Source organism: Falco peregrinus, chromosome 5, assembly GCF_023634155.1.
Source record: "Falco peregrinus isolate bFalPer1 chromosome 5, bFalPer1.pri, whole genome shotgun sequence".
Classification (NCBI taxonomy): domain Eukaryota; kingdom Metazoa; phylum Chordata; class Aves; order Falconiformes; family Falconidae; genus Falco; species Falco peregrinus.
Window position 1 is genome coordinate 84795564 of NC_073725.1, and position 14495 is coordinate 84810058.

The following is a 14495-nucleotide window of genomic DNA, read 5'->3' on the forward strand; positions in this document are numbered from 1 at the left end:
TATTTCAGATTACTGAAAAAACACACCTGAAGGAGCTTTAACATGCTTTCAAGTCTTGAGATACTTCATTGCTTCCTATTCTAACAGCTAAAATATACTTGAGTGAACTGACACTCTGATTCCAGCCTCAGTTTTTAGCTTCTGGTTATCCTAAGCCAATCAACAAGCTCATTTTAGAACAGGAAAACCAGAAGTTTGATCGCTCTTTTAAGGCAGTCGGTTCATCTGCCAGATGCCTTTTTACACATAAATTGAGAAAGCGTAATTCCACAGCCTGCATGGTCATGCTGCTGTGCAAGGTGATACTGTTACAGGCAGTGCTGAAGCTGTTCACTTCTCACCACTGTTCACTAGTCCCTTTTAGGCGTGTGTGAGGTCAAAACCCAACATTAACTCAACAGGATCAAGTAGGCTCTCACTGGAGAAGCAATTTTGTTGGTTTTACACAATCAGCTCCTCTGCAGTTTTAGGCCTTTTCATATAGATTTTTAATATTTTTTTTAATCTCTATTTTCTGTTGCTATAGAAAAACAAGGAGATTTCCACAAATCTTTTCTATTCTGAACACTTCACAAAACAACATGCTACAATACATACTACAGCTGTTCAACAGTATGGTAGCAATTCTGCACTGGTAGCACTGCAGCACTGATCATTGTAAGCTATTTTCCTAAAAAACAGTACCTACAACTCTGCCATGCTCTTGTGCAAAACTATGCCTCAAATCTTACCAAAAAAGTCATTACATCTGAACTTCCATGGAAAGAAGCTCCACTGAAATTTTACGTTAATATCTTACCTATAGGGAATTTCTAGGGTGGCATTAATTCACACCTCCAAATTGTATATCATAACCTCAAAGCTGTTTTCTGAGCCAAGCAGAAGCAAAGACTTTCAGTCTTTAAACATTTCTCTTCAACAGTTATCACCTTGATCACACCTGCACAGTGACCCCTCTAGTCAAAAGAAAGACCCAGGTTTACCTCCCAGCATCCTCTTTGGTGGAAGTGCTGGCACCATACGATATGGGAACTTCTGAAGCAGCATCTCATGGAACACCACAAAATCATTGTATCGCCTGTAGACTGAACATTTGAATCTCTGCAATTAAGAAAAGAGGGAGAATAAATCAATACACAGGCTTGGACAGTCAGCAGTATTTCTGTATTTTGGGGTTTTTTTTGCAATCAGCTGCACTAAAAACAAAACGAAGAAAAGAAAGAAAACACACCCAGACTGCAGAAAGGATGTATTTGTCTTCAGAGGTCTTGTGGTGGGAAGGTGAGAGAAGACTCCAAAGGCAGCTACCTTGTGATTATGAATAGAGATGGCATTCTTCTAACTACAAGTATACTGGGTTTGTGTGGCAAGGTTTTGGTAGCAGGGAGGCTACAGGGGTGGCTTCTGTGAGAAGCTGCTAGAAGCTTCCTCCATGTCCGATGGAGCCAAGGCCAGCCAGCTCCAAGATGGACTCACCGCTGGCCAAGGCTGAGCCCCATCAGCAATGGTGGCAGCACCTCTGGGACAACAGATCTAAGGAGGAGGAAGAAAACCGGGCAGCAACAGCAACTGCAGCCAGAGAAGGGAGTGAGAGTATGTGAGAGCAGCGGCCCTGCACCCCCAGGGCAGCGCAGGAGGAGGCCGGGGGTCTCCAGGCGTCGGAGCAGGGATTCCCTGGCAGCCCGAGGGAAGCCCATGGAGAGGCAAGCTGTGCCCCCAGCCCGGGGAGGTTAACGGGGGGGGGGGGGGGGGGGGGGGGGGGGGGGGCTGGAGGGGGGGCAGATCCCCACCTGCAGCCCATGGAGGACCCCGTGCCGGAGCAGGTGGGCGCCCGAAGGAGGCTGTGACCCCATGGGAAGCCCACGCTGGAGCAGCTCCTGGCAGGACCCGTGGGCTCATGGAGAGAGGCCCAGGCTGGAGCAGGTTTGCTGGCCGGGCTTGTGACCCCGCGGGGGCCCAGGCTGGAGCAGCCTGTTCCTGAAGGGCTGCACCCCACGGATGGGACCCAGGCTGGGGCAGGGGAAGGGTGTGAGGACCCTCCCCCTGAGGAGGAAGGAGCAGCAGAGACAAGGAGTGATGAGCTGACTGCAACCCCCATTCCCCGTTCCCCTGTACCACTGGCAGGGAGCAGGGAGAGAAAATGGGGTGAGGCTGAGCCTGGGAAGAAGGGAGGAGTGGGGGGAAGGCACTTTAATATTTGGTTTTATTTCTCCTTATCTTACTCTGATTTAACTGGTAATAAAATTAAACTAATTTCCCTGAATCGCATCTATTTTGCCGGTGACAGTAACTAGTGAGTGATCTCTCCCTGTCCTTATCTTGACCCACGGCCCTTCCATTGTTTTCTCTCCCCTGTTCAGCTGAGGAGAGGAGTGGTAGAGCAGCTGTGGTGGGCACCTGGTGTCCAGCCCAGGGTCAACCCACCAATACAGTTCTATGGAGCATAAGATTTTCAGTGAAGTAATATTTCATTCACACACAAGATGAAAGAGACTACAAAATGGAGAGGAAGAGGTTTCCCAAGAAGTAACAAATATCCTTAAATCTGCTGTGGTTACATACCATTACTCCCTCAAACTCTCTGGTCTTCCAAATTAGACAGAACATTTAGGTACAGTGCTGACACTCTTAAAGTGCTCTGGACAGCTCTTTTCTGCAGAAGTACTGCAAATCCCTGAGCTCTAAATCAGTTTCAAATCCAGAGGTGGCACGTTAAGTATTAGCCCAAATGACTGATGTTTTAAATGAACCTCACAAGAGAGACACCTCTTGCTGATGTTAGATCTATAAACAAAGATTGAAAGTTCCCTTAAAACCTTAGTCCTTCACTCTGCATTTCTTAGATCAATATATAGAAAAGGCCAAAGAAACTGTTTTTTCATTCCAAAAGGAGTTAGGTAGCAACTAGAACAAGACACTTCAGTAGAAATCCTTTAAAAATAATAAATAAAGAAATAACCCACAACCTCCCACATTATTACTACAGATTTAACTACTGGAGCTAATAAGGACTACACAACACCATTCACTCTCACTACACTTGCATTGCATATCATCCACCACTTATGGTGGCACTACCGATTTTCAAAAATGAAGCATCTAACTGGAACACAATGCACACAGCCCACAGGGCCGCCCGCCCTCTGTCTGCTCTGAAATTGGATGTTGATTTGTGTTGCAGATCTCAGATGAAGCTCAAGGCCAAGCTATGCTTCTTTTTGAGGAAGTATCATTCTACAGCTACAAGTGCAGGAGAGATGGCAGCAACTGAAAGGAACTGGTAATGGGTTCCTAAATTCAAAACGCAGAGAGACAACCAGGGTCACCGAGTCCTGTGCCCTGAAATCACAGGCAAAAATAAACACCAAGTCCTAGAAAGCCCACAGAAGCATTCAGTGTGTCTGCCCTTTCCCCCTCAGAACTGCCACAAACATCTGTAAGTTTGTCAGTCTAAAACATCCAAAGCCCCAAACGCCACTACAGACAAGAGACCCAAACATGTCACTGAGTATGTACAACAGTGACTACAACAGTTTGAGCACTACTCAACAACTGATGTTTTGGTGGCCTGGGATATGCAAATTGCTCATGGTCTGCTTCGAAGATGACATTTCCTTCTTGAAAAAACACACAAAAGCTACTGGAGAGCTATTTCATTGCCCACTCTATAAGTAGGAAAAGATATATCATCTTCAATTCTTTCTTATACCAAAGAGAGAAACCTACAGGTCAGGATGAGGGCAAGTAAACTGGAAGTGGCCTAGACTCTGCAGAAGGATTTGCAGGACCTTTTCTGCTGATAAAGGATTTTAGTTTAGCACTCCCAATACAGTTTCTTCACCAGTGCAAAACAGTTTGAAATATCCAGTCATCTACACCAATCCGTTACAAAAACATTTGGCTTTCAGTGTTACACATCTGCTTTTGTACAGAGCTCAGGTTTCAAGCGAGTAAACTAGCAGACAATCCATCACACCTCAGTCAGAAGATGCTCCATACTGCAGAAGCCCATGTCAAGAAAGCATAGTGCTACTGCATTAAGCCCACACAACTGGCCTACTCAAAACCAGCCTCACCCAACACATCTATCAAATTAGTCAAGACTTTGCCAACAGCAGCTGCACAGACATTCTTAAGAAGACACATTCTCATTAAAAACAATGCTTGGTCACATTACCTTGCTGGAAACCTCATATTCCACATGTTTCAGAAAAAGACCCTTCTTCTCAGGTATAAGCTCCACCTGCACACTATCCTTGCTCAATAGTTCTTGTAGGGTGTGGGAAAGCAGCAGTGGATTTCCCTGGGGTGCCTGCATTAGAAACTGTTCCGGTTCCCTCGGTTCATTTACTGGAGGCTTTGCCAAATCTAAAAGACAAAAAGGGAAACACAGTCCAATAGACTTGATAAGATAAAGTAAAAGCAGTAGCCTTAAAAATATTCTGTTCCCTTGCTCAGCATGCCCACGGTGGTGCAACACAACCAGAACAGTCAAACCACTCCCCTGGGAGGCGATGCTACCTCGCACACGTTCAACACTGGTACCTCCCTCTTCACAACACCCAGGAGCACCACCAATTACACCGAGTCAGAAAGACATCTCCGCTAAGCAGAAGAATCATCACAGGCCGAATTTGTTCTGTGAATCAGCTAAGAGGCCTGCGTTTCCTGTCTGTCCAGCTCCCACCACAGCAGGATCTGCCAAAATGAACGAAACCCTAGCTCAGCACTTTTGGATCCTGCCTAGAACAACTCATGGAAGGAAAGAAAATGTGTTATTTTACAGTGCTGCAGAAATTTAATACATTAATTTTACATGTCATTACAAAGGAAGGAGACAATTCATCTGACATGATTTTATTAAACTACAACAGTATGCTAGAGTGGGTGTGAATTACAATAATTTACTATGTCAATATGCTTAAGTTCAAGAGCAGGGGAAAAAGGTTCCTAATAAGGGCTACCAACCCAACAATTCCTCAGTCACAGCAAGCTCTGGCAAAATCTTTCAAATACACCTATTCCACTGCTTGTAGCTAACAAACAAACAGCTTTTGACAGTGAATTCAACCATAGCTGGACAACTTTGGACAGAGATTCAAACTGATTCTCAGCCAGAAAGAAAAGTGAAAAAAGACGGCTCTTAAGAATATGGCACTAGAGGACAAACAACATTAAAGAAGGGGCAAAGATGATGATTCAGAGTACTCTCTTATCAAATGACTGACTGCAGCCCATTATCTCAACTTGACTTCATAACCACATTATACAACTGTAAACTAAGCTTACATTGTTTTTCAAAGCAATCCCTTTTTTTCCTACCTATTTCACACATAAAAATCAGGATGAAAAATGTGGACATAACCCTGGAATCTATTCAACTCATACCTGAGTTCTGTTCTCCAGTCTGGAACAGGTGGATTGCTTCCTCTCTGTCTATGTTTAAGAGGGATACTGCAAGAAAGTTCTGTTACAAAGCAAGTTAAATCCACTGATGAAAAATTACCTAGAAAAGCTAGGCAGTATTCATCACCCCTTCTTTGCCACTGTACAGAACGCACACCCCTTCTTAGATATATTTAAAATGTTTAGGTCACAGGAAGACAGTAACACTATAGAAGCAAGAACCATTTCTTTAAGCCTTGATATGTAGTTCTGAAAGTTGGTAATTGTGTTAACAGATTAACTCGGGGAAGATAAGAACTCATAACCTTAACTTGAAAGCCTGGGCCTCCTCCTGATAAGGATTTCCCACCTGTTCCTTCATGTGTTGCAGGCCCTAATAAATGGAAAAAACAGGTAATCTCCAATTCCCCAGATACACAGCTTCAGAACAGACACTTGGGTTTTGGTTGCATAAAATGGCTTAAGGAAACCAAACCAAATCCAGGACAAATGACCTTACCCCACATGTCTCATCAGGCTTCAGATTCTTGCTAACGTGACTCAGAGAAGCAAGTCTTAACACCTCTGCTTTAATGGACTAATAATGTATCACCTGCTAACCCCACCTACACAGCAGCTTCTAAAATGTTCCAGCTACCTGCCAGAAATTTGTGGTAAGATAACACAAGCTAATTCAATGTTGACAAGGGATACTGCTGGATAAAGTGATAACTTATCTGTATGGCCACTTTTCAGATAGATGCTGAACTGAGAAGGAAGAAAGAAAACGCAGAATAGAGACAGCAAGGCAAAAGATTTTCTAGTGTAGAAAAAACCTTGCCCACCTGACCTTTTACAGGGCAGCAAGGTATAACAAACCACACTATCATGAGGAAGTGTAAAAAATACAAACAAAAAGAACTATGGAAAGCCTGAGACAGCCTCGCTCTTCTGAGCAGCGGTTCTCTGGGTACACACCCTCGTAATTCTTGGGTTTAATTGCTCAAGACACACCAGTGAAATGCAACATGACACAGGCGATTTTGTTACTCCTTCAGCGCACACAGAGAATTCCACAGTCCTCCGTGATGTTAAACCACTGGCTCAGGCTGCCGAGGCAGTCACTGTGAGCTAGCCTCCCAAAGAGGGGCTAGCCAAAACGCAGCCCACCTATTTCCCCAAGAGCAGCGCCGATCTGTGCTAACACAACGCTCCTGCCTGTTGGTTCACTCTCCCTGCTTTGTGTCTTTCTGCTGGCCAACCAACAAAGCAGGGCTTTCACGGCACAAACAGTTCCCTGAACTGGGGCTCAGCACCAGCTGGTAAACTACTGAAACTCCTGGTGGCAAAAGACAGGTAGCAGGGGAAGAGAGGTATAGGATGAACCATGAATCCTTCAGTATTTCACCTCTAAGTCCTGGAACCTGCAGCATGATCAACCACGCTGATGTTGAGAAGGACCCTCAGATTCATTACAGTGATCCAAACCCACATTACCCTGTAAGACAACTACAGAGCGAAGCCCCACAGAGAGATCCAGACAAGACTCAACATTCCTGTGAAAATTCAGTCGTGTTGCTCTTCGCATTTGTAATACTTCACCAATTTTTCATCAATTTATTCCCTAAATTTGCTTTCTAAAATTCACCCACAGGAGATACCTTCTCTTTATCAGCAGATCACACACTTGGCTCCTCCTGAAATATTTTGTAGCTTCTTTACATCTCAACCTTGCCTAACTGTGTGAAATCATACAAATCAAACAACCACACAAACAAGTCTGAATAATTACTCTTTAATTAATAATCTCAGCATGTTCCATATCAACAAGACTGCTACTCACAGTGAATTTACACCCTCAAACAGTGGTCTGAGAACAGAACAAAATCACTTTGGAACAGCTGTTAACCTGTTTTAGGAAAAGCTTATCACGGTGTTAACACTAACCCTACAGAGCAATATCTACTGAAACTATTCTTCAGCCCATTTTCCATTCTACTTAGTAAAGAGTCAATTCAGGAACAGCCTCAAGAGCCCTGGCCAGGAATGGTGGATAATAGTGGGAACTCATTGGTATGAGCTCCTGTGTTCAACCAGCAAAAGGATTTACACACATTGTAACAAAACACTTAATGCTTCCCATCACGCACTCTCTGCTGGAGAACGGCTAATTTTGAAAACATTCCCTTTGGTTTCAGCAGATCATCATCTCGTAAAGTTTATATACTTAGAGCAGCAAGTGAATACAGAAATGAGGTATGGAATGGTCCCCTGGAACACAGGGAAGCAGATAAAATAAAAATAGGCTTTTTTTGTGCAAGTTAGGCTTTTGTTACTGCAGATTTTCTCAATCTGTTGTCAGTTAAGATACCAGGAAGTAGCCTGGTGCAACTGAAAACAATTTGATATAAAAGTGAGTAAGATTATATACATGCATACGTATCCAAACAAGAACCAACAAGATAACAAGAAATAAAAGTTTAAAGAAGCATTCAAAGCATGGCCTAATTTTTGTTTGGTTGCAAAAGAAAACAACTATGAAAACACTGCATTATACTTCTTTTGTTGGTTTTTCGGTAACAAGTCAGGTAGCCTTTGGACTGAAAGGGGTTGAGAAACTTACCCAGAGAACAACCAAACAGAAACCTTCGCTACTTTATACCAGCCATTTCACGCTTTAGTTAGCACCCAACATTCATTACTCCCATTCATACAACTCGACTACAATCTACCCTCCACAGAGTTACCAGCTTTTTCAATCAACATTTCTAAAATCACACATTTATGAAGCGCAAAGTAGAATTTCAAGTGTCTGGTTAGTTGCACACAGGTTTTACAGGAGAGTAAGCACACACAGTAGAGAAGGGCAGTGCAGGGACTGGAAGTGTAGGTGGTAAATCACAACACAGATCTCCCTTCCTTAAGTTCTGCCAACCAAATCTGGAGACCCTATCTCCTTTTCACAGATGGCTGCTATCAGCTAAATTTATTAGACACACTGAAATGGGAAGCACCACAGCATTACTTGTTACATTAGTCACAGATTTTCTAGAAGGAGAAAGGAGTCTGAAAGGAAGCAAAGCCTTTACGAAGAACAGCCGAGATTTCTTCCTCCTCATCACAGGCCACAGCCATGTGGAGCAGAGGTGAGCCAACTCACAGGAAACACAGGGGACTACGAGGACCAACTGGTTTTGTACGCAGATACCTCAGATTTCTCCCTGGCAAAAGTGAGGGCTCCACTACAAACTCCTTGGCCATGAATATTAAAGCAGCAATGTAAATATCATTAATCAGCATTTCCCTTTCCTTTCTGTCTTCTCATGAAAAGCCTCAGGAATTATGGAAATGCCTTTCCCCCTTATTGTGTCAAACACATTCCTCTGTAATTCCAGAATTCAGTGTCCACATCAACCTCTCCAAAAACTGGTGCAGATTTCAACTACAACTTCAGACAGATTCCCTTCCCCGCTTTTTTTAAAAATTCTTACATAATTTGAAATTCCCTAAAAACGAGAAAAGAAAAACAGAAGTCTGACCAAAAAAAAAAAAAAAAAAAAAAAAAAAAGCAAACAAAACTTTCTTCCTATTAAAAGCTTTAAATATTTTTTGAGACAACTGGATGGGACCTGTCTGGGTTTTTTAAGGAATTTTAAACCATGCAATTCTTATTTAGAAAGGAGCACAACAAAGGGATTAGTCTATTTTATCTAACAAAGCTAACTGATACAAAGATCCACGTTCAACACGGAAGAGGTGTCCTTAATGACTATGTACAAGAAAAGCAATCATATTTAGCATCACTCTAATTAAGAGATGGTGCAATAGTGTCCTTCCTTCTCTCTCCAAACAATTCACTTGTAAATACAAGCTATCCAATAAAAACCAAGACAAGATAAAATAATACACACACTATCATAAAATTAGATGTTGAAAAACAGGCTCTAACATTTTTTTCTCATTAAAAAACAAAACAAAACAAAACCAAAAGCATCTTTCTCAGCACAGATGTTAAATATGCATCCTATGCTAGCTGGTCAGGGATTTTTTGAGCTGTTTTTTTTTTTTTCTTTTGGTTGGTCATTTCCCCCCCCCCCATTGTTTTTGAGGTGTTGGGTGTAGTTATGGTTTTGGGGGGGGGGGGGGGTGTCTGGTGATCATTTTGGGGTTGTTTCTAATTTTAAGATTGCTCTTCAGCACTTCGTGCTTTCCAAGACAAAACAGAGAAGTAATAGCACAACTGAAAAATAGCTGAGGCTATCTAAGCTTTTTTTCATATTAATTAAAAAGCACTAGCATCTCTGCATTCCCCTACAGCTGCAGACCTCAACTGCTTCTTAAAATATTGCAATCACATACTACAGCAGACAAAAACTCCAACACCACGTTATCTCCTTCCAACGTCACGCAGTAAATCTGTGTGACAGAACAAAGAACTAACTTTAAGTCTAGTGCCCTGTTCTTTTAACTATGCTGTTAGATCAAGTGATTAATTAAGCGATTTCCCAAGTCTGGGAATACAAGGAACACATTCCATTCACAAGCCGGCCACAGAACCATAGTCCCAAACTGCAGCAAACACAATGAAGTGATATGGAGCTACACTCACTGAAGAAATAACAGGATTACGGGCGAAAAGTTCGAGGAATGTTCCCAAAGACTACACAGAGACAAAAAGTCAAATCCTCACCAGAGTGGTTTCCCAGCTCACAATGGAAGATTGCTAAACCACCATTTTTCACACCCAGCTCTAACAAAGAGGTTGGAAGTGTAAAAATGCACATCCAAAAAGGTAACCCAACAAGCATTAACACATACAACTGTTTTCCAGGAAACTTTTACAAAGGCATTTTAGCTTAACTACAGAGCTGCCAAGTTTCCACAAACATCCTTCCTTACGCAGGTCAAGAAAATCCCACCAGAAGAAATGGTTTATCATTTTGTGAAATTGTTTATCACTTTGTTTTGCTTCTCATCTTCCTCACACATTTCTCACCCTCTAAATTACACTTGATCTTAGCATCTCAGCATTTAAGAAATGGTGTGCCTCTCCACACACTACAGTCTCCCAATGGTCTTCTCAACATTTTAGTTAGAACAAGCTCATTCACATCTCAAATTCTGTTGAAAAGCAATCCTCAAAGCTCCCCTCCTTTGGTATCAGTTCCATATGTGACTGATAAATTTCTCTCCATCAGTCTGCACCAAGCCACTAAAACTCGAAGGTTGTTGGGAAAATCAGAGTGGTTATGTGCAGATTCTACTGTCTGTAACTGGTACAGCTCTGCCTCCTGAGCCCTCCTACAGGCTGCACAGACAGTTAAAGATTTACCACTAAAAGAAAAGGAGACACCCCCCTCCCTCCTGAGCCAACACACCTGGATTAGCTCCCTGCAATCATTGCAAAAACAGATTCAAATGGAAGCAAAGAAAAAAATAAATCAATACTAGCGACTTTGCAAAACTGACTTTAATGCACTGGACATCATCAGTTTTCTTTTCTCTCTTGATTATGTTAAAATACTTTTAAGCCTGCAAAATAAAAATGACAGCATTTGCATATGTCATCACAGGTGGGCATCAGTGATCCCTGTCAGGACTCTCATTACTTCAGGAGATGTAGATCCTCCTAGAATATGCACAGACAAGATGCCAATCTCCAAAAAAAGTTACGTATGGGCATGAAACTTTCAGGATCACTGAACCAACATCACAATGCTAGAAATAAACACATTCCTGCTTTCACAGCATTATTTTTCTTTTGCTAAGATCATTAGATACCTTCTCTCAGTGGTCACAAGATCATCTTTGTCAAAGAAAGGCAAGTTTTCTAAATAAAGCTGAGCAGATCAGACAGTTACAGAAGCACCATCATCAGTGCGGAAGTTAATCAGATCAAGAATACTCAGAGACAACTGTTTTATCTCTACAAGGCTCCTGAAGCAGATGGTAAATCCATAATAGACATACCTGAACAAGCTCTCTCTTTGGTACAGTAGGACATTTTTTCCACAAAGGCTGCTGTTCAATATCCCAATATCTTACATCAGTCCTGGACAGAAATATTCCAAAATAATTTATTTATAAGCATTATCTGCATCAGGAGCATCACAGGCCTATCAAAAGCATACTCACATTGGATCCTGAATATAATCCAAGCAAACCATCTTTCCCTGCATAACCCACTTGAAATCTCTATTAGTTCTTCTTTCCAAACAGAGGGGGGGAAACACCAAACTACTTTGCACAGAGCAGTAACTGCCAGTATGAAACTTCAGCCACTTTAAGTGAACTTGGAAGAGCTGTATTATCCCGCTGCCCTCAGTTTAACTGTTAGGAGCCTACCACGTTGTTTTCTTAACTCTCCCAGGAGCTCCCTCCACTTCTCAATTCACAACCACCGCTGGCGGCGTTTGCTGGGAGCTTGGGCACCCCGGGCTCGCCTGCACCTCCCCGAAGCCCCAGCGCTGGGCGCTGCCCTGCCCGCTCGGTCCCGGCTCAGCCGCTGCGGGGCCGCGGACCCCGCCCGGGGCTCGCTGCCGCGGCGCCCACCGACCCGCTCGGCCCCTGTGCCGTGCCCCGAGGCCGCTGCGGCGGGCGGGGAACAGGGGGACGAAGCCAAGTCACCCCGGCGCCCACAGGAGCGCCCGGCCCACGGCGCTGCCGAGGGACGGCCCCGGCCGAGCCCCCCGCCGCGGGCAGCTGAGCGCCCGGCGGGCACCGGGGCACCACCGGCCGCGGGACACCGACACCGCCCGGGCGGGCGACTCCACCGGCGCTCCCCGTTTGCCACCGCGGGGCAGAGGCCGCCCTCGCAAGGGGAGGGGACCCCCCGCCGCCACGAAGCGGGCACCGCCGCAGGCCGGCCGTGTCCTGGCGGCGGGACAGCCCCCCCGGGGGCCGAGGCTGGCCCCGCACCCGCCGCTCCGGGGGGCAGGAGGGGGAGGCGGCGCCTTTTTACCTCAGGTTTTGGCGGGGGGAGCGGCGCCCACCCCACCCGAGGAGCCCCGCACCCTGCCCGGGCCGCCCACGGGAGGGCAGGGGCGCGGCCCCGCCAGCCGCCCGCGGGCACCCGCCGCCCCGTACCCGTACCTGTGCCAGCCGTGCCGGTGCCCGCGGGCGGCTCGCCGTCCATCGCGGCAGCAGTCATGTGAGGCCGGGGCCGCCGGCCGCCCTCCCCTTCCTCCGCAGCGCCCGCCTGTCAGCGCGGGCGGAGCGGGCGGGGAGAGGCCGCCTCCCGGGGGGCCGGGGCGTGGGGCGGCCGGCGGCGGGGCCGTGCTGTGGGCACGGCGCTGGGGGACCCGGGGGGAGCGTGTCAGTACCATCGCTCGCGACAGCACTTCGCGATAGCGATCGCGACAGGCGACACGCCTCGGCGCGGGGGCTACGGCAGCGGGGCTCGGGCGGCGGTAAGCCGGCCCGGCGGTGGGGCTCGCAGCGCTTGTAAACCGCTTCTAACATGAATAATACATCTTCCAAACACCTTAAAGCATTGCAAGAGAAGTGATCGGCTCACGGGCCTCATTCAGGCTTTATTCCGAAATCGAATTGATTATTTTCCCCCCTCTGAAAGCTGGAAGGGATGGCTGTCGGGAATGTGACCCGAGGGTCCCGCCAGCCGCGGGGACGCTGCCCTTTGTACTTCCAGATAACCCAAGGCAAATTTTGGTCTATTTTCTATCACTGAGTTACCTTTTTCCACAATGTTTAACTTCTGCTGCCATCTAGTCAGTCCTATATTCATTGATACTTTACATTCATTTGGATTTTTATGAAATACTCCTGATGGTAAGGTAAAAGTAGATATTTAATGTTTTTTCCAAAGGAAAAGCCATCGTAGCATTTTATGCTCTGCACCATAAGGAATGCACTAACAAAGGTAAATGCGGTAGAGACGGACATTAACCTATTCAGGAAAGCACAGAAATAAGAGCATTTGGAATGCAAATAAACTTTCTAAAACTGCATAAAAATAAAAATTTCAGATATAAATGCCTGTCATTTTTATTAGTGATTTTTTTTTCACTTCCTGTACTTTATTAGTCAGGAATGATACGGTTGAGAACTACTGGTGAAAAACACGGCATATGTTCTGCACAGTGATTTTCCTGAAAATTCCACTAAACAAGCAAGACACAAAAATACACATAGGTTCTGGATCTCCAAATTAAGATGCTACTGACCCAAAATAATGTTTTATGTACTTAATATCCAAACTAATTCAAGCATTCACTAACCTTCATTATATTTATTAGGAAGATAAGTAGTTATCTCCACTACAGGCATAGAGAACTAACCCAGAAAATTATAAAGTGAGAATTATTTCAGGTGTAAGTAATTACAATCGTAATGCTCTCCCTTGAAACTTTTCAGGCTGCTACAAAGATGTGAATTACTTGAGTGACTCTCCCTTTCCTTCTGCCTCCTTCCTCAGTGCTATTTCAGCTGAGATCCCCACAAGCGTGGGTGCAGACTAAAGCTGTGTGTAAAATTTAAAAAAGCATGGCATTATTTAAGCTGAGAGGCCCTTCAAATCATGTTTATACAGCAGCCGAGTGGAGAGTTTTGCATGCTCAGCACTTCCAAAAACTAAGCCCTACACAATTTTTCGCCTATGTAGCATTTTTTGAGAAAATGAATGGAGGAATCAACATGTTCTCATTTAGCTATAGATATTTGATTGGTCTGTACTTAAGCTAATAGCATAACTATTTATTTGGTATAAATAAGACATTCTCAACTGAAGATTGCTTTCGCAGTCCATGGGAGGAGTCCTGCAGAAAAATACTGTTCAGCCTGGAGAAGAGCAGGCTCCGGGGGGACCTCACAGCAGCTTCCAGGGCCTGAAGGGGCCCACAGGAAAGCTGGGGAGGGGCTTTGGACAGGGGCATTTACTGCTAGGACAAGGGCTGACGGCTTTAAACTGAGAGAGGGCAGATTTAGATGAGGTATCAGGAAGAAATTCTTTACCGTGAGGGTGGTGAGGCACTGGCCCAGGCTGCCCAGAGCAGCTGTGGGTGCCCCATCCCTGGCAGGGCTCAAGGCCAGGCTGGATGGGGCTGGGGGCAACCTGGGCTGGTGGAAGGTGTCCCTGCCCATGGCAGGGGGGT

The 14495-nt window shown here is 45.1% G+C and overlaps 1 protein-coding gene across 3 annotated transcripts in view; it reads right to left on the minus strand.

Moving 5' to 3' along the window:
- The window catches only part of SNX8 (sorting nexin 8), a 29072-nt gene that overhangs the window by 12385 nt on the left and 2192 nt on the right, over window positions 1-14495 (minus strand). Inside the window, exons 1-4 of one of the 3 annotated variants that reach the window (XM_055803565.1) lie at window positions 12478-12584; window positions 11356-11437; window positions 4178-4368; window positions 984-1101 (exon numbers count right to left, since the gene is read on the minus strand). In XM_055803565.1, the coding sequence (XP_055659540.1) occupies window positions 984-1101; window positions 4178-4368; window positions 11356-11389 (343 nt within the window). In that variant the 5' untranslated portion in view covers window positions 11390-11437; window positions 12478-12584. Of the gene's footprint in view, window positions 1-983; window positions 1102-4177; window positions 4369-11355; window positions 11438-12477; window positions 12585-14495 lie in introns of those variants that run through there. The other 2 variants (XM_055803564.1, XM_027779531.2) reach the window with 2 other exon arrangements.